The sequence below is a fragment of the Oryx dammah genome, unplaced genomic scaffold (genome assembly GCF_014754425.2).
Source record: "Oryx dammah isolate SB20612 unplaced genomic scaffold, SCBI_Odam_1.1 HiC_scaffold_26, whole genome shotgun sequence".
Lineage (NCBI taxonomy): Eukaryota > Metazoa > Chordata > Mammalia > Artiodactyla > Bovidae > Oryx > Oryx dammah.
The window spans coordinates 88,237,113-88,264,990 of NW_024070210.1; the positions used below are offsets into that span (position 1 = coordinate 88,237,113).

General features: G+C 48.1%; 1 protein-coding gene across 1 annotated transcript; it reads right to left on the reverse strand.

Annotated features, from left to right (window-relative positions):
- SLC24A1 (solute carrier family 24 member 1) lies at positions 1-27,878 on the reverse strand. The gene is made up of 9 exons (XM_040225838.1): positions 26,007-27,878; positions 15,228-15,281; positions 13,454-13,562; positions 9,620-9,706; positions 8,479-8,570; positions 4,712-5,353; positions 3,943-4,032; positions 2,797-2,963; positions 1-1,785 (listed from the first exon to the last, which is right to left on the reverse strand). The coding sequence occupies exons 1-9, from the start codon at positions 27,876-27,878 to the stop codon at positions 1,536-1,538; spliced, it is 3,363 nt and encodes a 1,120-aa protein (XP_040081772.1). The 3' UTR covers positions 1-1,535.

The window sequence follows — 27,878 nt, forward strand, 5'->3', positions numbered from 1 at the left end:
TTGGGACTCACAATTTATTGAAATTTAGTAAAAGTCATTTCCAAACAAGGTGAATCTTGGGAGTAGTAAGGCCATGAATTAAATTAACCAGCCCATTTTAGGAGATGGATTAGGGACTAAAGTACTTTGAAAACAGCCCTTCAACACCAAAATGTTCAGTTTTTTTCCCATGTACATCTGTCCGGCTATCTTCTAGTCTTCAGTGAATCCTCTCATGTTGGTAATTAAAGCCGTATTTACTGTCATAAACGACATTCACCTGAGCTCCTTCTGCTTCATAACCAGTGACATAGCACTGTTTCATTTTTAATGTGCCCCTTAACTTGATGCCAGTAAAAGGCAGCAAGCAGGAATATTTAATATACAAGCATTTCGGCTTCTACATGAAATGTTTAAAATTTTTTAAAAACACAGGTGTACTTTACACCAGCTACCTTGAAGGTAGTAACACTTTTTTTCCTCTCCATCTTGGCACTGTGTTAAGCATTTCTCCTTTGTAATCGCCTTAATATCCACTTGTAATCCACACAAGAAATCAATCTTCCTGCTTATAATCCCGTCTCAGATGACATACAAAAATAGCATTGCCCCACTGGATCTCTTGCTTTGTAAACCAGATTTGGATCTACTGACTTTAAGACTCTCTTTAAAAATTACTTTGCTTCTCCTTCACTGGCAGCAGCTCTCACTGTTAGGTGAGAATATGAGAGGGGTGGGGCACAGCCAGGACAGCTCTGTTAGAATGTCTCATTGCTCAAGGTGCCCACGTGATGGAGACCACACAAACTTGGGTAAGTACGTATTTTTAAATGACCCTCAGAATAGTTTTCCTCCCCTAATATCCACACCTTCCAACTGAATGGCAAATTATAATTTCTTGGGCTGCTTACTTTGACTTTTCAGAAATGCAACAATGAGAGCAAATGTCCTCCTTTGAAAAAGCTGTAAAACATTGATACACATTTTACTGGACTATGATGTGTAATGATAATTGATTCTTGTTACACTTTTTTTTTTACTCTATAGATTTCATCCCCTTAAACTCACCAATAACTGAACTGTAAGGAGTACAAACCTGATAGAAGCACGTACTTTGAACAGCAGAAGAGACAGCAAATGGCAGCAGGTGCTGGGGCAAGGGCCAGGAGGGTGAGACCACACCTGCCTGTTTGGGCTCAGCTGCCCTTCAGGAATAATCAGGCAACTGTCACATGGGTGCTCGTCTTATTGCTATGATGCCTGTCCCAACCCTCACTCCCAGTTATCTCATTTTAGAAAAGCCTCTGACTCAGGCCCTTCTTGGCCTCCTTGAAGGGGTGGTAGGAACACCACCCCTCCAGAGTCCTAATCCGCAATGAGCTGCAGATGCTTCCAAGGATAAAGTTCAGCCCCCATCACACCCACATCAGAGGTTCTTGGCCACTCACTTCCCTCTCCCAGATCAGGTTCGTTCGTTCTTAAATGTGACGAGAGGTGCAGTAACTTCTGGCGTGGTTTTCTGATCCATGTCCATTTGGAGCAACAGTGACTCTGACTCAGACAGATACAGGGCAGGATATGATTCGATCTTCCAGCATCACACTGATTATCAGGAATACGAAATACAGGAGGAACATGGTGAAGCCCAGGACCTTGTTCATTCTCCACTTGCATAATGCAATTGAAGAGATCACAAACAGGAGCATGAGAAAAAGCAAAACAATTGCACAGAACAAGCCGTTGCTACTGACAGCAACAGGCTGCAATCCATTGATGAGAGAGAAAAGCATCCAAGGAAGGGGCAGGCTGCAAGACAGAAGAAACGGTGTGAATGTTCTTTATGTCAATGATAGTCCCACGTACACAACAGTACTGCACAATTTACAAAGCACTTATTTTTACACAAACATGAAATAGAAAATATTCATGTCAAAGGTTAGAAAATGAAGAAAGTGAAGTCGCTCAGTCGTCTGACTCTCTGACCCCATGGAGTAGCCTATCAGGCTCTTTTGTCCATGGGGTTTTCCAGGCAGGGGTACTGGAGTGGGTTGCCACAGAAAACTCAGGTCCAGGGAAATTAAAATTATGTACCCAATACTCACAGATAGTAACGAAACCCTAGATTAAAACAGGTTTTCTGGGTCTGAATTGTTTCCTTCATACTTTGTGGGTTCTGTATGACTAACCTAAATCTAAATCCTTACGATAAGGCCTAGCTCAGGATATTTCCTGACACTTGTTAGTAGTTCGGGCTCTCCTCAGCCCTTTAACCTGCTCCACCCTGCAAACACACACATAAACAAATTCAAATGAAAAAAAAATCACAGCCACACCCAAATCCTGGAGGCGACTAGGGAAGTGAAAACAGGCACAGTGCTGTGACGGAGCTGGGAGGAGCCGGCAGGCAAATCCCTGCAGAAGCAGCATTTACTTGTTTATACAAAATGCCTTTTAGACCCTCTGAGCAGGCAGGAGTCCAAATGCAAAGGAGCAGGAATACCAGGAAGTAAGACAGGAAGTCATTGCTCCTTCCAACCCCACCTCCACCACCTTGGGGGGTCAATGAGCCAAGCATTTGACTGTATTTGGTAATGGAATTTAATGGACTTCGGTTTTCAATTTATCCATAAATTCCAGTCAGATTTCAGGCAGCATTTTCCTTCTATTATCCTTCTGGCTGTGATGAATGAAAGGAGGATACTTTGTTACCTTGTGGAAGCCAATAACGCCGTTTTATTCCATGTATAGTGAGTGGACAGAGCTAACACAGTGTTTTCCAGCCATGATATGCCTTAGAAAAGCCAGTTTGTCACTCACCCCACGGTGATATCAAATATGTTACTGCCCACGGAGCTTGACACAGCCATGTCTCCCAGGCCTTTCCGAGCGACAATCACACTGGTGATGAGGTCAGGAATTGATGTGCCTGCTGCTAGGATTGTCAAACCCATGATCTCTTCAGAAATCCCTATTGTTTCACCAACCTGGTAAATGGAGAAACCATGGCAACAGCAGGTGAAAAATCTGAGGCTCTTTGAAGTGCCAACCATATACTACTTTGTGCAAAACCATCACCTTCCTCAGAGTTAATATTCCCTTGGCCTGAGTGAGGTAGGGTCATGCAAAACTCACAGCTGGGGAGACGGGCCATGGAGAGAAAGAACAGGGCCTCTGCTCAAGGCTTCAGAGGATGCTGCTGCTCTTTTCTAACCTGACTCAAGTCCATCTATGATTACCACTTACTGTCATTCTAACCACAACACCTCTACCTTCCCAGAAGAACTGCTCCTCCAAAGGCCTGTTCAGGTATATTTCCCTTCCCAGAGCCACAGACACCTGCCATGTGCCAGGCAGTTTTTAGAGGCTGGAGGCAGAAGTGTGAACAGTGCAACACTGACCCTACTCTTTGAAGTGCTAACCATATACTACTTTGTGCAAAACCATCACCTTCCTCAGAGTTAATGTTCCCTTGGCCTGAGTTAGTAGGGCCATGCAAAACTCACAGCTAGGGAGAAAGAGAAAAGCATGTAAACAGTAATAAAGCTCTGTGCTGAGTGCAGTGTCCCAGGTAGAGGAGAAAGGCCATGCACACTCAAGAAGACTGACTAACGCCAGGAAGGAGGCAAAACAGCTTGCTCTCTCTAGTGTGTACGGCCTCACCGGGTGGAGAGAAGTGGCCGAGGCAGGACAGAAAGCAGGGAATAAGGCTAATGAGTGGTCAGCTGCATCAGGTTGAGAAGGGCCTTCTGTCAGATGGCAGTGTGAACAGAGGACAGAAGAGCCCTGCATGAAAAGTACTGCATATATATAAAGTATAAAGTCTACTTTTAAGCCTTTACAAACAATGTATGAACTACAAATTCACTTGGTGCTCGCCATTCCCTGGGTGCCAGAAATTCACCCAGAAGGAAAAAAGTCCTTTTGGCCCACGGATGCAGGATTTAGTTCCTGCCCCACACTCACCTGGTGAGCCCACCAAACCATGAGGTATGAGAACATGGCTATCCACAGGATGGATCCCAGGAAGGTGATAACAAAAAACTTCTTAGCCTCCTGTTTGAAAGTTTGAAAAGGAAGAGAAATAAGTTGCAGAGGCTAACGGGCTCTGGCCCTTCTGAGAGAGCCCCAGGAGCTCTGCGGGAGGAGTGACGGAGATGATGTGGAGATGTCTGACCTCTGTCTCCAGGGAGGACCTCGAAAAGGATGGGCTTAGTGGCCTACTCTAGATGAGACTAGACGGGGGGTTCAGCACTGACAAAATGAAGAGGGCTATTTGCTTGCACTAGGACCAGCCAATCTGGGTATTTGGTTTGACTTCAGCAACTTCTCCCCACTCTGGCCCCCTCTGGCCCCAGAGACAGAATATGGTTCCCCTTTGGGTGGAGTACGTTAGTCAGACATTTCCCTATAAACAGGAATACAGAGTAGAAATAGCACTTGGGTGCAATGGCCTCATTCCCATATTCAAATCAAAAAACAGAATTTAAGGAGAGATTATTTCACGTTGCTTATGGTGGTGGAAACAAACTCATTCCAGGGCCTCCCAAGTCCATCAGTATGTCCCTTAGGGGCATGGTCCCCTCTAGAGCTGCAAGTTCCATCCCAGACCCTCTGTGGTTGAGCCCCAACAAGCTGGTTTGCCCTATCATCCCCCTCCTCTTGAGTGGACATGTGGACAGACCCCAGAGCTTCCCTAAGGATAGGCGACTTGGGGACAGCTGGGCAAACCCACCAGCCTCCGGACGTCGGGAACCGTCAGCCACAGCGGGAACACAATGGGCAGGAGAAAGAGGTAAATGGCTTGCTTCCGCCTGGTCTCAGGCCATTCCAGGGACAAAGGCTGCTCATTTTCCTCTTCCTCCTCCTCTTCATCTTCTTCATCTTCCTCTTCGTCTTCCTCTTCGTCTTCCTCTTCTTCATCTTCCTCATCTTCCTCATCTTCATTGTCACCTCCATCACCTCCCCCTTCACCGTCTACACCTTCCTCGTCATCTTTGGCTTCACCTTGAATTTCAGCATTCAATTCCTGCTCTCCAGTTTCACCTTCTCCTGCCTGGATTTCACCTTCATCTCCATCACCTTCCACTTCACCAGCATCACCTTTCATTTCACCACCTTCTCCTGCCTGGATTTCACCTTCATCTTCATCACCTTCCACTTCACCACCTTCTCCTGCCTGGATTTCACCTTCATCTTCATCACCTCCTCTCCTTTCTGCCAGGATGTCACCTTCACTTTCATTCTCTCCTTTTCCTTCACTTTCACCTTCTAATGCAGCGTCACCTCCACTTTGCTCTCCACTTTCACCTTCAGCAGGAGCTTCCACCTCGCCACCTGTCCTTTCACCTGTGCTCTCAGCTTCGGCCCCTACTCCCTGCAATCCAAAAGCAACAGATTAATGGGAAATGACTGCTCTGCTTGTTCCCTTTCCCGTTTCTCCCCACCAGTTTTTTGTTGTTGTTCTCAGAATGAATCTAAAAGCTTGAGTTTGAGGAAGAAACAAGTGCAATCATTCAGCAAAATTCCCTTTATAATACTCCTATGCAGTCCTGTCTTTATTTGATGATTTCTAGGGATGGAGAACTCACCATGTAAAGCAGTTCCTGACAACTCTGATTGGTTTGAAGTCCAAAATTTATACCAAAGTTCCACCCCCTGTGTATAGGTTTGCTTTTTGGAGCCACAAAGAACACTCTCCGTACAGAGACAGCCTCTCTTCCCTGAGTTGAAGATTCCCAGGCCCTTCTATGGTTCCCCATGCTATGTCCTATAGCATCCTCCCCTTCTTGATGAACTCATTCTAGTTAGCTTGTATCCCATGAGGAAGTTTCTAAAATAACACCTCACAGAATCCAACAGGATTATCATGCCCCTTATTTTAGATACGATGCTTCCATTAATGTTGCCTAAAATGGCATGTTTGGCGGTTACATCACATTTCTGAGTCCATCTAAAACTCAACTGCTATATTATATGTGTAAAATTATGATGATGATACCAATTCATTGAAGGTTTTTATGTGCCGGGCATCATGCTAAGTAGCATAATAATAACAACAACAACTAGCACTTGGTAGGTTTCCTGAGTCAAATAATTTATCATACAGACAGAACTAAACCCATCTGACAGATGAAGCAATGGTACAGAGTAGTTAAATAACCTACTCGTGGTCCACACAGTTTGTCAGTAATGAAGCTGGGATTTGAACGTGAATCGTCCAACGCCTCTTCACCACCAAGCTACCCTGCTCCCCAAATGCCAGGACTGAATGAGATATTTGGTTCCCAAACCTGGTAGCTTATTAGAAATACAGACTTCCTTGCCCCACTGAACCAACTGAAGCAGGACTGAAAACCAGAAATCTATTTTCATATGCTGCCAAGTACTTCTAATAAGAGCATCTGTAGACGTGTTTGGGTACCATGGACGGACTCCACATCTCTATAAGCCATTGATTCTTAGGGTCCTCAGATTAGGCTCCTAATAACTTATAGCAGGGCTTCCCTGGTGGCTCAGAGGTTAAAGCGGCTGCCTCATGGGAGGCCCAGATTTGATCCCTGGGTCGGGAAGATCCCCTGGAAAAGGAAATGGTAACCCATTCCAGTATTCTTGCCTGGAGAATCCCATGGACGGAGAAGCCTGGTAGGCTATGGTCCACAGGGTCGCAAAGAGTTGGACGCGACTGAGCAACTCCACAATGTGCTGATACAATCCCTTGAGTAAATGACCCAGGCTGTGTGCTCATGAAGTACATCATCTGTAACAAATTTCATGACACTGCCAATCCCCAGTGGGTGCTCAGTGATTCTAAACTCTGCAGCATATTAAAATCACCTAGAGGATTTAAAGACATTCATGCCCAAGGACCCACCCTAGATATCCTGACTTCACTGGTTGAGAGTGGGCCCTGGGTGGTTTTTTTAAAAGTTTCCCCGAATTATTTTAATATGCAACCAGGGTTCAGACCACCCAAAGAAGAAGTTAAATATTAATATCCATGAGGCTTGTGCTTTCAGATGGGAATGAATAATTCCTGCCCTCCCTTCCCCAAGCTAATCTGGAGAAAATGACAAGTCATTTAAATCAATAACATCCTCTTCTCTGAGAACTGTCAACCCCAATAGTCCCTGACAGGTGGCTCCTTCGCCCATGTTGCAGTCAAAGCACCCCACTCTCCCTGCCACAGTTGACTGGACATAGGCTTGACCCCTGACCTGTGCCCCGGTTTGAATGGATTCGCTGTCTTCTGAGACAGGGAGCCAGTCACTGGTTGATCGCATTGTGGACTGGAGGACTGGGGTAGTAGTTTAGGTCTCCATGTGCTAATAAGGAAGCAATGGAGTCAGCTGCCAGGAGTGACAAAGCCTGCACACGGAGGAGGACATGAGGGAGGGTGGGACATGCAGGGAGGCCAGCAGGGCCACAGGTGCCTTCCCAGACCTAGGTCCAACTCACTGTGGGACCAAGTTTCACTTCTTGACCTGGGGTCCCAGGAGACACCTCTGTATCCTCTCAATTCCTTTTACTTAAGCCAGCTGTAACTGGCCTACTCAGGACACTCACGTTACCACTGAAGATGTCTTAGACACTGAACCCAAAGTTGCTGACTTAAGGATGAGATATAATTGAGTGCTCCTGGGTGTCCAGTAGAGGAGAATGTCAGGGCTGGAATCTGTAAACTAAATGCACATTTACTGTCAGTCACTGACCCCTCACTGAGCACATGCAGAGTACTGTTTCTGGGGCGGGAGGGGAGGGGAGCAGTGGGGACAGAGACCACTCAGACTCGGATCCTGCCTTCCGGAATCTCACCACCTCGCAGGGGCACTCGGAGAGACTCAAATAGAGTACAGGAAAGGCAGTGAGGGCCCTCAGAGAGGAAGAGAGCACCATGGGCATTCACACTGTGGGGTCAAGGAAGCTTTGTGGCAAAAGAGGCATTTACACTAGCTTGGAGGAATGGGTGAGATTAGGATATATGAAGATGAAGGGGAAAGGGGCATTCTGGAGGGAGAAGGCCATGTGAAGCAAGGCCTGGAGGTAAAAAGCATGGAGACAAGAAGTTCAGTGTGGTTGCAGCAAGGTGGAAGAGAGGCTGTGAGACTGTAAAGGCAGCAGTGTCAGAAATCAGGAAGCCTGTGGGCCAGGCTGAGGCACCTTGGAAGGTCCTAAGGCCTTTGCCCAGCAATCCTCGCTCTGTGCTTCACACTGCCTGGTTCTACTGTACCCTAGCGCCTGACAGAACACCCCACCACCACCACCGCCCAACAGTTACTCTCACGTTTTTACAGCATGCGACAGCCGGCAACATATTCTCATACATATTATCTCACTCATACTGAGGTATTACAGTGATCTTCAAAGAAAGGGCAATGCTTACCCCAGAGGAATGAACCTCCAACAGCCATTTCCAACCTTCGAGGAAGGACTGACTTTTGGATGGCAAGTGCTTCTCTGGGCCTCTCAAATTCCACCACCTGGGAAGAGGCTTGTGCCTACCTGACTGCCAGGATCCTCCTCCTGATCTCCCTTGACGTATGGAGCAGGGGCTGGTGTGACCGTGACCGTAGGGAGCTTGGCCGGCTCCTCCTCTTTAAAGGATAAACATGGGATAGGTCAGAAGAGTGTGCTGAGTGCTGAGGGCAGTTGGCAGAGATGGTGGGAGTGGCTACAGGGCTATTGGATTTGTCCACTTCAGGGTCTCAGAAGGTCTGTTTGGGGCACTCCCCATCAACCGGAGAAGGAAAATGATGTGATGTGAATCGTTCCCATCCTGTCCACAGAGATGTCTGCACATGAGGACAGCTGGCAGCTGCTCTCCTCACTCTCCCTGGATTTCCAGGCGTTCACATCCTGGCACTGTGGCCAAGGATACTGTGAACAGCTTGGAGGAGAGGGCAAAGCCCCAGCCCTCAGCGCCTGGCCCTTCCCCCTAACCAGCTACATGGAGAGGAGCCCATTGCTTTCCAAGGCAGCAGCTAGGGAGCCTTGGAATAGCACGGCGGGAAAGAGAATCGCAAAGTCTGGAGATCTGGGTTTAGGAACACGCTCTCTCACTTCTTGGCTACCTGGCTCTGGGCAAGCCACTTGATCTCCCTGAGCTTCAGTATCCTTGTCTACAGAGTGGGAACAATGCTGCTGTACCTGCCTGCTGGGTGGATGAGGCAGGCCTGGGGTGCTGTGCAGAGCTGTCTCAGTCCCTCGTCCCGGCTGCCACACGGATGCTGGACTTCTGTGTCACCAGACCCCTGACGGCCCTCCATTACTGGGGTTGCTGGTCTCAGACCAATTCCCTAGTGGCAGAGTCCTTGTGTAGAAGCGACAGGAAGAAGAAACAGAGTCCAACAGACTCTCATCTGGGACAAGATTTAGCAAAGAAGTTCAACACCCTCGCCAGGCCTTGCCTACCCTATGTGAGGAGAGTACAGAAGGAGCTGCACAGAGCTGCCCTCGGGCCTGCACCCGCGTCAGGCAGGGAGCGCAGTGGAAGGAGGAGGCTGGATGACAGCGGGCACGGGGCAGCGCTAGCTCATCACTCCAGCTGACTGGCCCAGAGAGGGCAGAAGGCACGCCCAGACCCTGGGTGACAGGAGTCAGGAAGGTGGCAGGAGAAAACCAACTGGTCTCACCATCCTCTCACCTTCTGGTTTGCTCTCTGCTTTGGCCTGAGGCATGGCTTTTGCCTCCTGAATCAAGGTCTCCTCCTCCTTGTCCTTGGAGGGCCGGGCTGTGAATGAGAAAGGAAACACGTCTTATCCGGACTGCAGTGTCCCTGCTACACCCTTCAGCTAGCCTGGTCAGCTGACAGCCAGAGCAGCTGAAGTGGGTGGAAAGAGTCTGGCCTGGAAGTTGCAACATGCAGACTCTGGTCCTCCTAGGCCTATTCACAGTGCCCAGTTCCCAAAGTTTTGCCTTAAATTCCCTACACTGTGACTAACTAGCTATGACCTTCAGCTAGTCACTTCCCCGCTCTAGGCCTGCTTCTTTTCTGATAAAATGACATGGTTAGACTTGGGGGCAACAAATAGTATTTATGTCCTTTATGAACTCAAGTGATGGCTGCCTGAGTGCTGAACTGAGAATTCTGCTCCAAGCTTGGTTGCAGAGCATGACTCACTGGTGATGTCTGCAATGGGCAGGGGATGGGGAAATCACGACAGGGAGGTGTTCCTGCAACTCCTGGAAGGTCTGCAGTCTACCATCTATGAAGTTACTAGAAGCTCTGCTCTGGCTCCAGGGCACTCCTGGTGGCTATGCTCATAAGCCTCCCCTCTCCAGTGGGAAAGGGAAATGACGGACCATCAAGCTCCTGTCACACTCCTTTCGACCTCAGACACCTGGAACCCCCGCAGAGCCTCTTTCCAGACCCCTGTGCACGCCTTATGCTTTGCTGGTGGTCCACAGGGCATCATGCACAGAACAGTGCTGTCCTGATTTCCAGAAAAGAAACATGGGGAAGCCAACTCTCTTTCAATGACTATGTTCCAGGCAACATGCGAAGCGCTGTGGTTTCAGCTGAGAGGCACGAGCCTGAGCTGCAGGGGCTCAGGAGGGCCCTCCTCACAGCCGGGCTGGCCGCAAGGTGAGGACAAGGGCACAACGACAAAGCAAAGCCGTGGGTCTATCTGGGGTCCAGGCTGGTGCCCCGTGGGTGGTGGGTGACTTGGGGAAGCCTGAGCACCCCCGCTACACCTCAGTGTCCCCTCTCTAAAGAAGCAACAATATGATATACTCAGAACACTGATGTGGGGGTCCAAGGGACAAAATAAACAGAAATACTTTAACTGCTGCATTAAATATTGCCATGTCAGCTTAGGGTTTGGAGCCAGATGCCTGGGTTTGAATCCTAGTTCTGCCACTTGCTAGCTATGGATCCAGCAGGGTGATCCTCTGTACCTCAGATTCCTCACCTATAAAATCTTAACAGAGTTGTTGGAGGAATACAAGAATTTATATACGGACATGCTTAAATCAGCGCCTGGCAGCTACAAGATACTACATAAGTGTTATGATGAGCTGACAACACTCGCTGAGAGCAGCTGTTCCACCCGCAATTCTGCACCGCGGAGGCCCAGGATTCCAGAAGGTCTGAGTTAGAAGGGACCCCGAAGATCCTCCGGTCCAGAACGCCAGCACACTGAAGATTTGGGAATCCAACTCTGCCTGGGTCCAGAAGCAGAAGCAGGTCTGGAGTTTCCTTCTCTCAACCTGTCTCCTGAGCAATCAGGGTGGTTCAGCTGCAGCTGCCTCTGGCAACTGGCTCCACCCCACAGAGCCATCACTCCGGCACGTGTGATCCCTTGAAGCATCCTGTCCCGGTGGGCCTGCTCAGCAGGTCCCATCAGAACTGAAATGTCGGGAAGTGGGTACTCCACTGCCTCCCTCACGCAGACAGCTTCAGTGCCCCCATGGACACTGTTCAAGCACTGCAGTCTTCTGCTGAACAACACATACCTTTTCCAAGGGCTCCCCTGGCCCCAGTCCTGGTGCCAAGAATACCTGTGGACTGTTGCCTGGAGGGGCTGGCAAGAAAACCAAGTTTCCCTCTTTCTTCTTTTTCTTCATTACACGCCCTAACCTCTCACTTCCCACGCCACTAAGGAATGCAGGTCAGCTTCAGGGCCTTTCTCTGTTTCTTCATCTCTTTCATATACACACGCACACGTCCATGTGAAATCACCAGAAGAAGCATGAGGTACTAGAGAGGTAAAGCTGCTGCCCAGGGTAAGAGTTCAGACCACGGATCAGCTCTGTGGAAAGAGCTGGAACACCTGGAAAGGGTAGAAACATCTGGACAGCCATCTGAAAATAGCATACAGAAACACAAACGTGTCTGGAAAGTGCTGGGAATAAAGGCCTTCATCCCAGCCCCTCCTGGAAGGACTCTCGGGGTGCAGGATCAGGGCCAGCTTCTCTGAGCAGGGCCGCACTCCAGCAACATCAGCAAACCTTCCCCGGGAGGGCCGCTGCACACCCGCCACACACCCACACAAGACATGCTTGTCTTCCCGGGGATGACTGTCACTGGCTCCCCTAGCGCTTGTTTCCTCACGTGGCTTCTCAGCTCTCAGCGTGGCCGGATCATCTTCTTAGTATCAATCTCCTCTGACCTCGGCCTGGCCTGGGCACGGCCTGGACTTCACATAATCCTGTTAGGACAAGTAGGCCAGCGGGCAGCTACTGGTCACGGAAGAGGCTCAGGCAGGGGCCCCTGAAGGCCCATTCAGGAAGAAGTCTTTATCTTTAGGACTTTACTAGAGCCAACAGTTCCACAAAGAGAGCCAGGCCTAACCCAGGGAAACAGCTTCCTTCACGGTGCCCTGGCCAGATACACCCCCAGCACTGACCACCCGCAGGCGGCCAATGCTGCAGACTGCACCCCAAAACCCCAGGGGTGCTGTTTTTTTGGAGCTGACATGGGGGTGGCCTCTCCCAATGTCTTTGGAGGCTCTCCTTCAAGATTTTGTAGTGAAGGTTTGATCACCTTATCTTTGACTCTACTTTTCCCAGTACAATATGCTTGTCTTAAACAACCAATATCCTGTGTGAAGAACATGCTTCAGGGTCTGAGAAATCTGAAGCCCCTAAAATCTGTCCCTGGGCCTCACGGGTCAGTCTCTGGTGTCACATTCAGCTCAGGCCTCAACCTCCTGCCCAACTGCACTCCTTGGCTTCTGCCCAAAAGTCCACTTTCTCTGATGGGCCTCCTGCCTGGCTCCAGTTCTGCACCAGCGTCCCAGAGACAGAGGCGCCCCTAGAGAATAGGAGTGTACCTGAGAGTGCCCTTCGGGGCCTGCAAAGCATGTCCAAGACGGCTCTCTGAGGAAGTGGGGCAATAGGCGAGATGCGATAGGTGGTTGGTGAGACTCTCAGCTGTTTCTATCATTTGTCAAGTTGGACTTTAGCCTCCACTGCACTTTGGACCCTCACGACTCCCAGAAGTGGTCCTGCTGGCTCTCAGGGTGTCCTTTGGGATTCCTGGCTGAGGGAGGGGTCAGCCAGCTTCCTAGGACTCCAGAGCTAAATACAGAGCAAAGGAAGGTACCAGCCAGAACTTCCAGCCGTGGGGCCCCGCAGGAGGTGCCCCCAGAAGCAACCTTGGCCACACTATCTGGCTGGAGACTCTGTGGGACATCGGGGCTAACTCATGGGAGTGGGCTTTGCAGGAAGTCACTGAGGGTAGCCCCCATGGAGACCAGTGCAGGGCACGCGACCCTCACAGCCTCACTCACTGCAGATGAACCCTTCCATTACGCAGGCGGGACAAAGAGACAGGGAGGTAGCAGGATGTGCGTAACGAAGGGCCTCAGCTCCTCAGGGTCCTCTGGGTGAGGCTTCCCCGACCGCCTGCCCTTGCCACCTACCCTCTCCCGCCCTCACTCCACTGCCTCTGCGCTTCACAAGCCCCAGTTCTGTCCAGCTCAGAAGAGGAGTGGACAGGGAGACCACGCAGGGCTGGGCAGGCCTTGCTTACCTTCCCCCAGAGGGTCCAGGCTGTGGAGCATCAGCTGGTAGATGGTGCTGCGGATAGTGCTGTTGTGTAGAGAGGCCGAGCTGCTCCCTCGGGTCAGCACAGACGCCAGCTGAGCAGGAAAGAGCCGCACAGGCCTCAGTGGGCCCCTGTCCGAGCCAGCGGAGGCACCATGGGGGGACTCATGGAAAGTGAAGATCAGAGCCTTATCTTGGCGTCCCCTCTCCCTTCACCTCAACAGGAGAGTTACAGTGCTTCCCTTCTCAGCCTCCCCTCAACTCTTCCATGACTGGTTAATTCTACATACCAAGTCATTCCCCAAGCTGCTGACAGGGAGCAGACGATGTATATTAAGGACACCACATTCCTGAGGGATGGTCCATCCCTGCAAGTCCACCCTCTAAGAAACAGTCTCACCCACACACCTCACAGACAGCCCCACTGTGCATGCGCACGGCCCCTGACAGTCCACAAAGAACATCCTGGTGCTCTGTCACTGCCCCAGCCCCGGAGACAAGCAAGGCTGTGATCCCCACCTACAGGAAAAACCGAAAAGTCAACAAGGCCGAGTGCTTATCCATCTTTGGGGCATCAGTGAAAGAGTTAAGACGAGGACCCAGGTCTTCGGAATCCAGCCCTTTCTTTTCTACCCATGTGCTCAAGAGAGCTTCACAGGTACACACATACACACATCTGTATATGCAGACACACAGACGTGACACATACTCATTCGTAGCGTTAAAAAAGAGACCAAAGGCCCAAAATGGAGTCACTTGTGCTCTGCTCACATCACCAAACTGAAACATAAGATACCTAACCTAACAGCAGTTTCAGCCCCTCCCAGGAACGTACTCTGAACCAGTTAGTCTGGAAAGACCTGGTTAGCACACTAGTGAGGTGATCTACTGAGAGACCCTTGCTATCCCCCAAAGGAAGGTGACCTTGCCTGAAGCAACCTGGAACTCCTTTCTATTTGCTAAATGGGATGCTGCCCAATTCAGGAATTACTGAATAAAGCCAATCTGATCTTTAAATTGACTCGGTTGGATTTTTTGTTCATTTTTTTACACTAGTGACACACACAGAAACACCATCTGATTTACAAGGAAACATCCAAAGTCAGACGAACTGCTTGCTCGGTCCTCCTCTAGCCCTCTGGATCTGACCGCTTCTGCCATCTAGTGGCTATGGTCACACAATACTTCACAACAGTCCTAGGAATTTTCTGAGGATGGGGCAAGTTTCATTCAGCACCCAGCCTCTTCTAAGGTCCTCAAACTTCTTCCCAAATGCCCCACAGGCCAAAGGCAGCTAAGACATAGTTTTTCAGAAACCTCAGATCCCTTTGCCCCGCCCTTTGTATGTTTCTCTTAGTTCTAGGGCATTCCAAAGCCACAAGTAATTCGGCTTTTAGACCAGAGTGTTGGAGCTACAAAGTGGGACTTGAGTTTGTCTAGTCCAGACATTTTACTGATGCAGAATCTGAGGCCCATGCTCACACAGGCAGTGAGCAGTGACATTCTGGGCTTAGCTCCCAAGCTAGCGCCCCCTCCAACGCCACCTGGAGGTGACAGTCCCTCTGGCTCCCTCCCTGCTCACCCTGACAGGAGTTCCAGGAGCTCCTGGAAGTTCCAGGAGCTTCCAGGAAGTTCCCAGGAGCTTCCCAGGCTTGAGTCCAGCCCAGGATCCCCGGCTTCTGGGCCACAGCGCCCCGGGTCTGTGGTCGTCCTCTGAAACCCTGCAGTGGCCCACTGGGCAGACTCCACATGGCACCCACCTTCAGCTTCTTGTTATCCTGCTGCTCATCCACCACAACTGTCCCATCGCCCAGCTGCAAACAGGGACAGGAATCACAAGATGTTTAGAGAGACCCTCCCCCTTCCTCCCTACTTCCCTCTCTCTCTAGGGAGCCCTCGTGCGGAAACACAGAAACATACCCAGACATAACCTGGCCTCAGAAAATGTTTCTAACATGTCCCAGCCTGGACTTCCACAGTCTGGCTTCAGTCTGCATGCATTCCCAGTCAAATGTGTCCACTTGCTGAGGCGCAGGAACCCAGCTACACTGTCTTTCAGCCCCTCGGCGCCACCCTCTTCACCCGCATCACATGGTCCCTCCTCCTCTGTTTGGAGCCCTCTTTCCCACCCGCCATGGCTCAGGTCTGCATTTATATGCCATCTTCCTCCAGGAAGCGAGGGTGTGCATCTAATCCTCTGTTATGGACGCCTCTTCTTTTCCTTCATAGCTCTTTCCCCAATTTATTTGTATGCTATTTGTATGGGATACCCTGGTGGCTCAGACAGTACAGAATCTGTCTGCAATGCAGGAGACCTGGGTTCAATCCCCAGATCGGGAAGATCCCCTGGAGAAGGAAATGGCAATCCACCCCAGTATTCTTGCCTAGAGAATCCCATGGACAGAGGAGCCTGGCAGGCTGCAGTCCATGGGGTCCCAAAGAGTCAGGCACGACTGAGCGACTAACACTTCACTTTCATTTGTATGCTGGCAAACACAAATAAATTGACTGTCCCACTAAAACCTTAAAGATAGACTATCTATTTCATTTATGATACCTGCTTATATGCCAAGCATAAGAATGCTGCCTGGCATTTAGCAAGGGTTCAGTAAATACTGGCTGAATGAGTGAACAGTCACCAATGGCCTCCCCCAGGAATGGTCTTTACCTTAGCACTGCCTCTGCCATCCCATCAACCTCCATGGCAAGAAGCAGAACTGGACTTATTACACTCCCATCTCCGCCTGATCAGAAAATATAGAAAACGCTGCCTGATTCGGGGCTACCCAACATTTACCCACCCAACTTGCTCATCATTCAGTTCCTATTTTGAGCACCTGCTGTCTATCTGGAACTGTGCTAGTGTTGCGGGGATACAAAGGTGTTGCGGATTCTAGCTACAGAAAAGAATCAAGACCAACGATAACACCAACACATGACCACGCAGAATGTGCCTAAAGAAGTGAGAGACACAGATAAAGGTGCTGTGCTAGGATGGACGTGGAAACCTCTGAAAAGCAGGTGAAATCTAGGTACTCTTTGAAGGGTGGTAGAGGTTTGAAAGCTTGGACACACACTGTTGAATGGATGAACGAACATACAACGAATGAAATAAAATAGAAACAACCAGTATGATTATGAAGGGGGCATTGTGGATTTTTTGGACAAATTCGCTCTTTCATTGGGATACAGAAGGTTACAGCACCAAACCCCACAACCCAGCCACCTCACTATTTATGATGTCCGATTCTCACCAGGGAGTTCTGAGAAATATGAGCGGCCAAGCTACCCTTTGGGATGAGTGGTTCTGTCCACAAAAGTAAAGGAGAGACTGACTTTTGCCCCAAGGAGCACAGGCCTGGTGATTTCTCTTCCATTCAGACTTATTTAAATCAAAGTACTTCTCAGTGGGTTCAGTCTTCATTGTATATATCGTCTGCTACCCTCAGTAGGCACTTCTAACTTTCTGAAGCCCTTCACATGCATTTTCTCACTTGATACTAATTCTATGAAACAGACAAGACTAGTATTATTGCTATCTTGGTAGATAACAAGACGGAAATGCAGAAGGGGTCTGTGACCTGCCCATACTCACAACAATAGTGCCAGAATTCCCCATCTCCTAATCTCTTTTCAGAGGTTTGTTTTGGTGTTACTTTTACTAAATCACATGGAGTCTAATTTATATTTCCTAGTGGCTCTGTTTCAAACTACAGACATTTCAGGTAAATGGATGGAAACGTCTGCCTACATTTCAGTGTGACAGATGGGTCCATATATGGGTACTGGCACCGGCAATGAGGTGCTTTCAGAGTATGCCCTTATTACAAACACATTCTCCCATGAACCTCTCACACCACACCAATCATCCCCCTCTTTCTTCAGCCCCACCAGCCCTCCTCATGAAAACTAACCAAGAGGCTGAGGAAACTAAAGACATCTTTCATACCAGCCAATCCCCCAACACCTGTGAGGCATCTTGATGAGGATGAGCGGCAGGGTCCCTTGCTCACGGGAATGGTGGCAAACAGGGCAACCCCTCAAGGGCTTGTCCTCCTGACCTCCAGTTCCCATCTCCCACCGACGGAGCAGGTGATCACACCTCTCCCTTTCTAGATCATCCAAGACACAGTTCCTAAACTGTGCATGCGAGTCTGTGATATTCTTTTAGACATTCATTCAATAAAGATTTTCTAAATCCCTGGTCTGAGCCGTAACTTCACTGAATACAGTCTAGCACCCTGATCCACTCATTTGTCTAGGCTGGACACCTGAAAGTCTGCCCCAATCCCTGCCCCCACAGCTCATGTACACCTGTCAGACCTAGCTCCTGAAAGTCCTCAAATGTGGCCTCATTTCTCTCTTCTCCTGCCTACCGTCCCCTAACAACCTCCTGACTCCTGGTCTGTTCTTCTGGTTCATTGTTCACCCCTCAGCCAGAGTGATTTTCTGAGAGAAGGACATCATGTCCCTTCCCTGCACCTTGGGGGCTCAATGTCCTCAGGGGGGAGTCTCCTTAGCAAAGCATATTCTAGCCTCCTGCTCACCTATAGTCCAGTGTTTGCCTGATAGCAACAGAATGCAAGCCACATATGTAATTTTAATTTTTTTAGTGGTCACATTTTTAAACAGTAAAAGAAACAGGTGAAATTAATTTTAATAATGTACTTTAACTCAATATATCAAAATTATAGTTCAACTTGTAATTAACTTTAAGATGTTAACAAAAAATTTGACCTTTTTTCTCATACATGCGTGCTCAGTTGCTCAATCATGTCCAACTCTTTGAGACCCCATGGACTACAGCCCGCCAGGCTCCTCTGTTCATGGCATTTCCCAGGCAAGAATTACTGGAGTGGGTTGCCATTTCCTCCTCCAGGGGATCATCCCAACCCAGAAACTGAACCCACATCTCCTGCACTGGCAGGCAGATTCTTTACCACTGAAACACCTGGGAAGCCCCTTTTTTTCAAACTAACCCTCTGAAACCCTTTCATACTTACAGCACATCGCAATTCAGACTAGCCTCACTTCAAGAACTCAGTAGCTAGAAGTGCATTATTAAAATTAGTTTCACCTGCTTTTTTTGTTTACTATTTAAAGACATGCCTTGACATGCATAAAGGCCAGGGGAAGGAGAGAGGGTGAAGCTGCACTGGCCTTTACACACGCCCAGGAGACTCCTATCCCGTCCTCCGTCAGCCAACCCCTGCTTGTCCTTCAAGATTCAGCTAAGCATCACCTCCCCTATGAAGCCTTCCTTAACTCTATCATTACACATGATACGGTAAAGTTTAGTCTTACTTTTCTGTCTTCCCCACTAAGGGGAATTTACCACAGAACTGATAAAGCTTAAACCTCAGGGTCCATCTCTCCCCTACACAAACCCTTCCAAGGCCTCATGTTTAATTCTGTAGCAATGGTTTTATATTCCTTTTCTTAAAGAGTGTCAGACCCCACAAAACCTGGATCAACTCCTGTTCCTCTGACAGGCTGAGCCGCTTGTGGGCTGGGACTGTGCCTTATTTCTGACTGTATCCCCAGTTCCTACACAGGTCTCTGATAAAGAGAGTCCATAAATGTTTGCCAAATAAACAAACACTGGAATTCTTTAGGGCTTAATCCTAAACTCTCTCTCTACCCCTCTCCCTCTCCCTCTCTTTCAGAGTAGCATCAGCTGGTCCTTGATTGTAATAACCATACATTTGTTGGTAATTCACAAATTTCTACTTCCAGCCCTGACCTTGTTCATAAGCTTTAAGTCCATTTGTGCAACTGCCTCTCAGAAGCATCCACTTGGAGGTGACATAAACCCTCAAACTCATTCCAGGGTGGGAACTTGTCTCCCCGGAACCTGTTCTTCCCATACTCGTACTTTTCTCACTAGATGGCGCCACCATCCACCCCGCTGCTCAAGCCAACTCCTTGCCTCGCTCTCACTGGCCCTCCACATCCACATCCACAGTACCACCAAGTCCAGGTGATTCTGTCTTCAAAATACCTCTCAAAAGATATACACAATGCTGGATACCTACAATAACGTCCTAACTGGACTCCCTGCTTCCACCCTATCACACCCACCATTCACTTTATACACAGCAGTTAGGTAGTGACCTTTTAAATACGATTCCTCATTACATCATTTCCCACTGAATTTCAGATAAAACCCAAACTCCGTATGTCAAGCACAGGGCCCTGATGAAGCAACTCTCCCCTTACTCACTAAGTATCTACTGTTGCTATTTAGCTGCTAAGTTGTATCCCCACTCTTTGCAACTCAATGGACTGTAGCCTGCAGGCTCCCGGCTCCATGCGATTCCCCAGGCAAGAATCCTGACCTCTAATTCTTTCCTCTAATGAATGCATCAAGGTCTGTCCCTGCTCTGAGTCTTTGCAAATGTTTCCTCGTCGTCCCTTATGGAGCATGGGGAAGAAATCCAGAAGAATCCTCATTCTGCACGTCTACTTGGACTTCTCCTCCAGGAGGCCTCCCTTGCTCTTCCTGGCTGACGGGGGGCCCACTACCTTCACTCTCCATCACGTGCACTGCTTATTGTCTTCACAGCACTTTTCATACTCGGAAATATGTTAACTTATTTTACTTGTCTATCATCCACGTGCCCACTCCCCCAAATTAAAGCATTTTCTGTCAGTTTTATATTTCCAGTTTATTCAGGTGGCGGAGCATCTAGAAGTCATGCTGTTTTCTTCCCTGGTGGCTCAGACGGTAAAGCGTCTGTCTACAATGTGGGAGACCTGGGTTCGATCCCTGGGTTGGGAAGATCCCTTGGAGAAGGAAATGGCAACCCACTCCAGTACTATTGCCTGGAAAATCCCATGGACAGAGGAGCCTGGTAGGCTACAGTCCATGGGGTCACAAAGAGTCGGACACAACTGAGCGACTTCACATTCACATTCACATGATTACCTAAATTCATATTTAATCCCATCACGTACACTAGGGAAAAAAAGATTACCCTGTTGTATGAGTAGATATAAAATCTCTAGAAGAGATTTTACACACATCTATTAAAAAAAATAAGTCATTCTAAATGTGCGATCAGATGTTTGAGTTTTTCTGTTAATATTTGCTTGTTTCTTATGAGTCATTTTGTCCTCTGCTAGCGCCCAGCAGCAGATGAATGCTGAAAGCTTAAGAGAATTTTAGGAGGAAAAGAAGCCTTAACACTGAGCATTTGATTCTTGCCATATTTTCCTGATAACTAGGGGGAAGCTGACTATTATTTAAGAATTTAAGGCACTCTTGGTGGTCCAGTGGTTAGGACTCCATGCTCTCACTGCCAAGGGCCTGGGTTTGATTCCTGGTTACGGAACTAAGATCCCACAAGCCGCATGCTGCAGCCAAAAAATAAAAGAGAGAGAGAGAGAAAAACAGAGGAGGGAACCCCTCAGACTAACTAGGGTGAGTGCTTCGGGAGCACAATGAATTACCTGCAAGCTGGCAAAGGCAGGCCCACAGAGGCAGGAAGGGCGCTGGGGGCTGCTGCTTGTTCACAGCAGACAGCTGGCTGGCTGGCAGCGCAGGCACTGGAATAAATGTGAACCCTGACAGGAAAGGGAAGACTGGTTCCTAAAGAGACACCAGGTTTGTCTGCTTGGGGTTCCTGTTGTTTTTTTTACCTGCCAGGAAGAAAACAGCCCGTAGCACCCTGAAGAAAAGAGTGACAGACCTCTTCCTGGGGTTCCACACTCTGAAGTATGCTCGGGGGCAGAATGAGGATACGGTTTCCAAAGGAGCCTGGACCAGTCTCATTCCCCATCTTGCATACCTTTTCACCTCTCGTGCTCTGTGGCGAAGGGCTGTCTCGCCAGCCAGCATCTCATGCAGACCGCCGGTTCTTTCTACCTAAGCCTGCAGCTCTCTCTACAAAGAAGGGCCCAACATCCTTCAAGCACAATAAGGCGTTTTAGCCAGGTTAGAGCCTCAACTCCAGTTTTCTGCAACTATGCATGGTCAAGGAAGGTCAGATATTTATTATTTGGGACCAGAACAAATAACACTGATAGCTTCAAACGCAGGTACAAAAGTTTCAGAGCAAGCTAAGTTAGACTGTGTTGATAACTATACAAACATTTACCATTTCTTTATTGGGTTCATAAAAGGCACTCTCAAACCAATACATATCAGTTTGACAATGTTGTCTGAAATATTCTTAGCTTTGATTTTTTTTTGCAGCCAGTGTTAAAAGAAAGACTCTAGTTACTATGTGTCTGTGTTTGATACTACATCATTTTTTTTTTCTGGAAATATTTTCAAGTGTGAACTCTGACTAGAATCATTCACACACACACAAAAAAAAACCCCACTTTATTCTGATTCTAGATTATCAGAGCAGAATAAAAAGTGAAAGCTCCTCTAGCTGAGAAACTCCACAGATAACAGCTGGGTGAATATTTTATTAAAAAAATGAATTGTTCTATGCTGATCTTACATCTTCAAATTGTTCAGGTGGGACAACTCTCAGGAAAACACCACAGGGCATTCCTATTTGTTTACTTATCATCTGTGGCTGCTGTCAGGCTATGGTGACAGAGTTGACTAGTTGTGATAGAGACTATATGGCCTGCAAAAGCCTAAAATATTTACTGTCTGGCCCTTTACAGTAAAAGTCTGCCAAACCCTGCCCTAGTTCATCCTATTCACTTTACAGATGAACAGCGTGAGATATGGAAGAAGAGCAAAACAACTTTGTAGCACTTTGCACAATGTCCCCTTTACAGTAGCTTTTGTCTATGCCTGTCCCTTTTACTGCTTTTCATCTAAGTGCTCAGTAATATAGGTTTATCAAGTTGCACTGACTTTCCCAGGGTAACAGGGAAAGTTATCAGAGGAAACAGGGTTAAAACCCAGATAAACAGGCTCATGAACTGTGACAAGGACCACCAGCTAGTTATCAACTTTGGCTGAGTTACTTATCTTCTCCAAGCCTCTGAGCTGCAAAATGGCAATCACTATCTATTCTCACAGAGGTGTTTATTTTTTTTCTTTTCTTTTTTGGCCATGCCAAGCAACATGCAGGATCTCAGTTCCCCAACCAGAGTCTGAACCTGGGTCTTGGTCGTGAAAGCCCAGAATCCTAACCACTAGGCCACCAGAGAACTCCCGTCTTGCAGGGTTCTACTGAAAAGTCGCTGAGGTGATGTACGTATGTTACAGGCCCTCTACAAATGTGGATTCCTTTCCCTACTCCCTTTTCTCTGTAAACCAGAGACCCTGACCTGTTAGAGGAACAGGTTGTTTCCCTAAGGAAACAACCAAATACTTGCAGAGCTTCTGCTAGGGATGAGGCATCAAGCTTAGCCCTTTGGGAGACACAAAGATTATTTCCCCTATTTAATAGCAATGATGAGCCTAATCCTGTGACCACACCTCACCCCCGGCTACCATGAGAGGAAGGGAGAGGTCCAAGTGTCTTTCCTGTTCCTGGGAGCTGGCTCCCATTGCCCTCTACTTCTCTTTGCCCTGCTTAAACTTCCTGAGCAGTTGTGGCTCTGACTTCTCCCCAGCCCTCCTCCTCCTTGACTCCTGACCACTGTCTGCCCCTTCCCTACTTCTTACTTCCTTACCTTTGGGGCGTGGCTGACTTACTAAGCCTAGTTTCCCTGCCTTCTCCAGGTGATGCTCAAAGGGACCCATCAGTCAGGGAAGAGGTGTAAACTGATAGGTCAGTGTGAGTGACATACAAGGCAAGCTCATTTTCTGAGTTAAAGTTTCATAGTTAAAGTAAGGTAATTTGCAGGGGTGAGTACACACCCTTGCATAAATCACAAAAATGAGTACCAACACAGAAAAGGGAGTAGGGAAAGGAATCCACACTGGTGGAGGCCCTGTGACATACATACATCATATCAACAACTTCTCAGTAAAACCCTGCAAGACGGGAGTTCTCTGGTGGCCTACTGGTTAGGATTCTGGGCTTTCACTGCCATGGCCCAGGTTCAGAACTGGTTGGGGAACTGAGATCCTGATGTTGCTCGGCATGGCCAAAAAAGAAAAGAAAAGAAAAGAAAAACACAGATCAAAGATTGGATTTTCAGAGAATCCTTGAAGAATTCAAACAGAATAGCTTGCCTCAGTCTGTTAGTGAAGGGCAGGTTAATTTATCTCCCTGATTCATGGGGTCGCAAAGAGTCGGACACGACTGAGCGGCTGAACTGAATTGAACTGAACATGATCACAGGTCTTGGGCAGCCAAACACAGACATTAACAATACAAGCAAAGGTAGTTGCCCCTCTCTCTGGCTATAAGAAACCTGGGGTGAAACTGCAAATTCACATGTTTTCAAAATCTGTTTCTAAATAGTTATAGCTTTTTAGTTATTTGCACTAATTTTTAGAAGGCAGCTGTTCGTGCCAGAAAGTCCTCACTATAGGCTTTCAATTTTAAATAAATACAAATTTACTGTCAAGGACAGCCAGTATTTCAACCTGTTTTTTTTTTCTTTTAATAATGCTGTTAATTAAAATTCATACTGGATCCGCTTTAATAACTAGATAAGAGCAGTTGTAATTAGCACTGCTCTCACTGCTTGGCAAAGAGCTGCTACTAAAGACCTTGAACAGTCTTTTAAGTAAGTTACAAATTCTCTTTTGAAATCACAATTATACTTTACTTGCTTAGCAAGCTTTCTCTAGTTCTGATAAAATGGAAAATTGAGAATTTGCAGAGTTTAAATGAAAACAGAATTGCTACGAAGGACTGGGAGGAAAGTCAGAGGCATTTTGAAAACTGTTTGTCTAACATACACCAAACCACAGATGCTTTCCCAGAAAACAGTACCAGGTTTCACAGCCACCTTCAGAAAAGCCTGCCCTGACAACTTCGTTAGGAGAGAGGCCCCTGTTTGTTTAAATGAGGTAATGCTCTGAGTCTCCCTTTCTTTTTGAAGCCTCTGGCTTCTTAGAGCAGTCATCTGGAAAGTTAGGATACGAGGTTCCCATTCCAGTTTGGAAGCCTTCCGGCTATCCAAACTTGGGCAGGATATTTCTCCTTTTGGGGCCACCACACAAATATACTAATTGAAGGTAAGTTAATCAGATAGATAACCACTGTGTTGGGCCTGCCAGAACTGAACTCGCTTAGACACAGGACATTAACAATGAATGATAGAGTTAAACAGAACCTTTTCATGATTAGCTGGACTCTGTCATTTCCCCCAGAGATGGGAAGGGGTCTGTCCAAGGTCAAATAGTTAGAGGGGGCCTTGGATTAGAACCCACATTTCCCAACTCAGTTCCATGCTCTGAACACCACATGTTATCTCAGAAGTCCTAAAGGAACTGCATTTCATTTCCTTTGTACCACATAGCTCTAAGATGTACTGCTGAGTTTGGTCTCCATCCTGCCCACTCATCAAAATTGTGCTGGATTAAGCAGCTAAGTCCTTCTGCTCTTTGCACGAAAAATTCTGCTCACACTAGTAGCTTCTCTGAGATCTGAAATAGGCAGGTCATGAGCCAACCTTTGCCCAAACTCACCTTTAGGAGCATGAGAAAAGTGAGGTCTGTGTTCCCTAGGGTCCTCTCACTTTTGAGTCTCAAGGAACAAAAAACTTTGGGATGGATGTTTAGAGATCACTTCTCCAGTTAAATTGCACTGTCCAAACATGAACCCTTTGGGAACGCATGTACACCCATGGTGGGTTCATGTCAATGTATGGCAAAACCAATACAGAATTGTAAAGTAAAATAAAAAATAAATAAATACATTAAAATAAATAAATAAATAAATTGCACTGTCCAGATTATTGACTCAAGCAATGAATTTAGCAAGGTCCCTCACAGAGGCAGAGAAATTCTTGGAACGGAACTGTGGAGTCAGACGAAAGCCCGAGTTGGAGCTCTTAATATCTGATCTCCAGTCAGCACCAAAACAGAGCTCTACACCCAAGGCTGGCCTGTCAGTGGATGAGAGGAGCTCCCATCTCCAATATTTTAAAAACCAAACCAAACTCAAATAACCTCCTCCTTCTCAGACCCTAACCAAGCTACCAGCCCCGCTCCCCCAGGTCTGGAATGTGAACAAACAGGATTAATTGAAAGTAAGGGTGCTAGATAAACCCTAAACACCATGCACATGGAAAAGATTATCATTTTTCCCTGCCTGATATCTCCTTGGACATTCCCCAAAGCCCAGCTCAAATGTCATTTCTGAAGACCCAATCTAACCAACCTGGGTTCATCCTAGCTCCACCACCTATTTTCCCTATGACATTGAACAAGTGCTTTAACTTCATTAGGCCTCAGTTTCTTCCCTTGCCAATGGGGGATCATAATAATAACCATTTTATGTGATGACTAGGTGTTGACCCAAGGTCATTCTTGCAAAGGCCCAGCATGGCAACTGGCAGAGAATAGGACTCTATAAATATTGAATGAATTGCGAGGGAACCAGAACACTCACTCATCTCTTGAGGTCTGATCCAGCATTTTTCATTCTTCAGTCCCTGCCTTCCCCCCCGCCTTTGGTTCTTTTGCCCAAAAGGGGCTAAACAAGCCTGAGCCAACCTGCTCTTACCTTGCTGAGGTCTCCTAGGGCCATGACCTTGGCCACTGGCCTCTTGTTGAGCTGCTCCTTCACCCAGAGCTCGAGCTGTTTGTTCCACTTCATGGTGAACACATAGAAGGCATAAGCCAGCAGCAGTAGCATGCTCTCCCACCACGCAATAAGGCTATCCAGGAAGAAGAGGATGAGCATCATTAGGTCAAAGATGTAGAAGGTGATGTCACGGAACAAGGGCCACCAGGTGAGGTTGAGGATCTCCCGGGAGAAGAGGGCACAAGTGCCAATGACAAAGAGGATGTTGAACACCGCAGAGCCCACTATGGTGCCGATGCCCACATTGCTATGGGAGATGAAGACGCCAATGAGGGAGGTGAAGAGCTCGGGGGCAGAGCCTCCAGCAGCCATGAATGTAGCGCCTGCCACATCCTCAGAGATCTGCAGCTTGTCTGTGATGACGCCCAGGGCAGGGACAAAGTACTCGTCACAAACGATGGCCAAGGCTACAAACACATACATCATGCCGAAGATGTGCAGGACCACCCAGCCCTGCCTCCGCTCCTCCACACTGAACAGGTCTCGGGGGTACTCTGCCTTGGGGTGCAGGTCTGGCTGTCCTGAGGGACTAGGAATCTCTGGGATCGCAGCTGTTGTCCAACTTGGGGAGGGGGCAGTGGGTGCAACTGGGGCTGGCTCCACCACCAGGCAGTGGCGGACCTGAATGGTCGGATTTGCCCTGACTCTGGGAGTTGCTGGGGTGCTGGGTGCTTTGGAAGGGTTCTTCAAAAGCCCCCTGAAGGTGGTTGAGGATATTCTGATGGTTGGTGCACTGGTTCTGGACAAGGGATTCCTGACTTTCCAAGCATCAGTAGAAGCCTTGGTTTCTGCTGGGCTGCTGCGTGTCACGGTGCTTATTGTCACTTGCCCCTCAGAGACGGCCACAGTGTGCTCCAGGACCATTCCTTGGGGTGTTGTCAGATTGTTTTTCCCCACCAACCCCTGGTGGTTGGTTGAGATATTACTGTCCACTCTTCTGGGGGTAGTTAGGGTCTTCTTTTCTACCACATTTCTCGGAGAAGTCAAGGTGTCTGTTTCTAAGCCACTGAACAGGAAAGTTGGGGTGTTATTTATTTCCTTGAGAGGAGCTGGGGTGGTTTTCTCCACTAGTCTCTTGGAGGGGCTGGTCACCAGCGTTTTCTTGGTTGCCATAATTTCACGGTCTTTCACTGTTGTTCTGGGGGTGATCCCATGGCTCCTTGGCATCGTCATGAGTGTAGATGGGGCATAACTGTTTACCATTCTACCAAGTGGGGATGGGGAGTATTTCTCCACCTTTCCCCTGGATTGAGTTGGGCGGGAGCTCTTTACTTCTCCCCTGGGTGTCACGGGGATATAACTATTTACCATTGGTCTGCTTCGAGAGTAGTGATTCAGTTCTCCACTGGGTGTGGCTGAGGTGTCTTCCTTAACTTTTCCTGTGCCTGTTGGTGTTGGGTTGTAGTTATTCTTGGGTATCGTTGGAGTGATGCTGGCTGTTCTTCTAGGTGTACTGGGGGTGTTCTTCATTGCTCTGCCAGGTGTTGTTCCATCTTTGCCTGCTGTGGCTTCGGGTGCCCATGCCTCAACCTCCATTTCAGAGCTAGATTTTGAAGTCTCACTGCTCACCATCATCATCTCCTTGTTGGAAAGGTCCCGGCTGGCTACTTTTAGAGGGTGTTGGGAAGAGACTGCTGCCCACAGTGTGGGGAGGCCCTGTGGGCTCGTCAGGTACTGGTAGGTGGAACCTATGATCAACATTCCCAATAGGAAGAGGGGGCGACTCCAATGAAGCCGCTTTGGCCAGAGGGACCGCCTCTCCTGTGCCCCCATCCTGATCAATTTCCCCAT